The 2,378-nt window shown below is 37.9% G+C and overlaps 1 protein-coding gene across 1 annotated transcript; it reads left to right on the plus strand.

The window, feature by feature from the left end:
* The first annotated feature begins 945 nt into the window (after positions 1 to 945).
* LOC138133297 (uncharacterized) lies at positions 946 to 1,518 on the plus strand. The gene has a single exon (XM_069051158.1). It carries the CDS (start codon positions 946 to 948, stop codon positions 1,516 to 1,518), a length of 573 nt encoding a protein of 190 aa, XP_068907259.1.
* The last annotated feature ends 860 nt before the right edge of the window (positions 1,519 to 2,378 follow it).

The following is a 2,378-nucleotide window of genomic DNA, read 5'->3' on the forward strand; positions in this document are numbered from 1 at the left end:
CACGCGAAAGACAACTACCGATTCTTACAAAATTTTCAAATTACAAAAAAACTGAACGCGTAATGTCGTGGGTATTACGGTTTATCAACAATTGTAGGAAGCCAAACCAAAGGCAAATCTCTAGTTCTTTAACATGTGAAGAATTAAAAGATTCCATGAAGGCCATTATACGTTTAATTCAAGAAATTGCATTCAATGATGAATTAGCTTGTCTTAAACAAAACAAACCGATTAACAAGAAATCACGTTTACTGTGCTTAAATGTTTTTCTCGACAAGAATGATAATTCGCGCGGGAGGTAGGTTGCAAAACTCATCCTTAACTTAAGATGTCAAACATCCCATCGTGCTACCAAACGATCACCATTTGATTAAGATGTTAGTCAAACACGTGCACATTGAGCAACTGCACGCTGGTGTTCAGGGAACTTTAGCCGCGTTACGTCAAAATTTTTGGATAATTTCTCCACGCAGTGTGGTACGCAAGATTTTGCACCAGTGTTTGCAATGTTTTAAAGTCAAACCAAGCGTCATGTATCCTATTATGGGTAATTTGCCCAAATCCCGTGTCGAACCAACCAGACCATTTTCAACCAGTGGCGTAGATTATGCCGGGCCTATTTACATCAAGGAATGTCGTGGTCGCAGTAAGCGTACTGTGAAGGCATATATTTGCGTCTTTGTCTGTTTTTCAACTAAAGCCGTTCATTTAGAACTAGTTGGTGACTTAACGACTCAAACCTTTTTGAATGCGCTAAAACGCTTCATATCAAGACGTGGTCATGTGTACCATCTTTATTCGGACAATGCTACAAATTTCGTTGGCGCCAATAAAGAATTACTAGAACTAAGAACATTTCTAAAGTCAGCTTCATTTAGTCAAATTACAGAAAATCTGGCTAATAAGGGTATATCGTGGCATTTCATTCCCCCCAGATCCCCGCACATGGGCGGTATTTGGGAAATAAACGTTAAATCCATCAAAGGTCATTTAAAGAGAACAATTGGAGAAATCGTGCTTTCCTACGAAGAATTGTATACCCTGTTAACAAGAATTGAAGCTGTCCTAAACTCCAGACCTTTATGTCCCCTGAGTAACGATCCTAATGACCTTAACCCCATAACCCCTGGTCACTTCCTTATCGGAGAGCCACTAATTTCTATAAGTGAAAGAGATCTTACGACGACGAGGATCAACCGATTGACGCAATGGCAAAGAGTGGAACAGATGAGGCAGCACTTTTGGCACCGCTGGCAAAGGGAGTACCTTGTTCAAAACATCAATCGTTCCAAGCAGCTCCGTGGTTCCGGTTCCAGATCGTCCACCCCCGCCTTGGAAGTTGGTTCCATGGTGATTCTAGTTGAGGACAACACGCCGCCACTACAATGGAAATTGGGACGCATCGTAGAACTTCATCCCGGAAGTGACGGTGTTGTGCGCGTAGTGTCCGTAAAGACTGTCAATGGCATCTTCAAAAGAGCCACGCGAAAAGTGTGCGTTCTGCCAGCGAATGAATAGACTATGTTTGTATCGTGTAAATATTTGTTATAATTATGTATTAACCCTTTTTTTTATAATTGACTTCAATGTTTGTATTTTTTAATGTTTTTTTTGTCATGTTTATTATGTAACAATTCTTTTTCTAATAACCATGTTCGATCTTTGTTAATTCCAATATTTTTGAAGTCCGTGCCTTCAAGGGGGGCGGTATATGTACAAAATAATGTAGTTTTGAACGTTATTGTTAGAAACAGGTACTGTAACAGGTAGTCCTGCCTACTTTCTCTTGTGAGAGGGGTGAAATCACCCAGCCTTATTTAAGTCGGGATATGGCGGTAAAAACCAGAGTCTACCACTATCCTTGGTACTTAACACTTGTACATCAACATTCTGTCATAAATGTATACAATAAAGTTTTAAGTATTTATACAAAGACGACCATATCATTTGTACGGCTAATATCACCACCCAACAGTGATTAATCGTACAACGCAATAATATGCATAACAAGAATGATGTTATTTTATTTAGAATCATCTGAAATGCCAAGAAAACTTTAAAGTAATCCGAAGCTGTTTAGCAAAAAAATATGCAAATGCATATAAATCCGGTCTTTAGTGATAACTGTTGTTATATTGTTTTGTAATGTCAGATAGTAATTTTAACCATTTATAATTACCCTGCAAACTGAATTGTTTCCACATTAAGTTTTTTAGGGTGCGGTTAACGCGTTCAACTATGGATGCTTTTTTTGTACTGAATGTACTGTAATGATTCATTTTATATTTCTTCATCAATGCTTTAAACATACTGTTATAAAATTCGGATCCTTTATCAGTTTGCAAATTTTTTGGTAAATGTATAATTTGCGATAGAAC

Source organism: Tenebrio molitor, chromosome 6 (assembly GCF_963966145.1).
Source record: "Tenebrio molitor chromosome 6, icTenMoli1.1, whole genome shotgun sequence".
Classification (NCBI taxonomy): domain Eukaryota; kingdom Metazoa; phylum Arthropoda; class Insecta; order Coleoptera; family Tenebrionidae; genus Tenebrio; species Tenebrio molitor.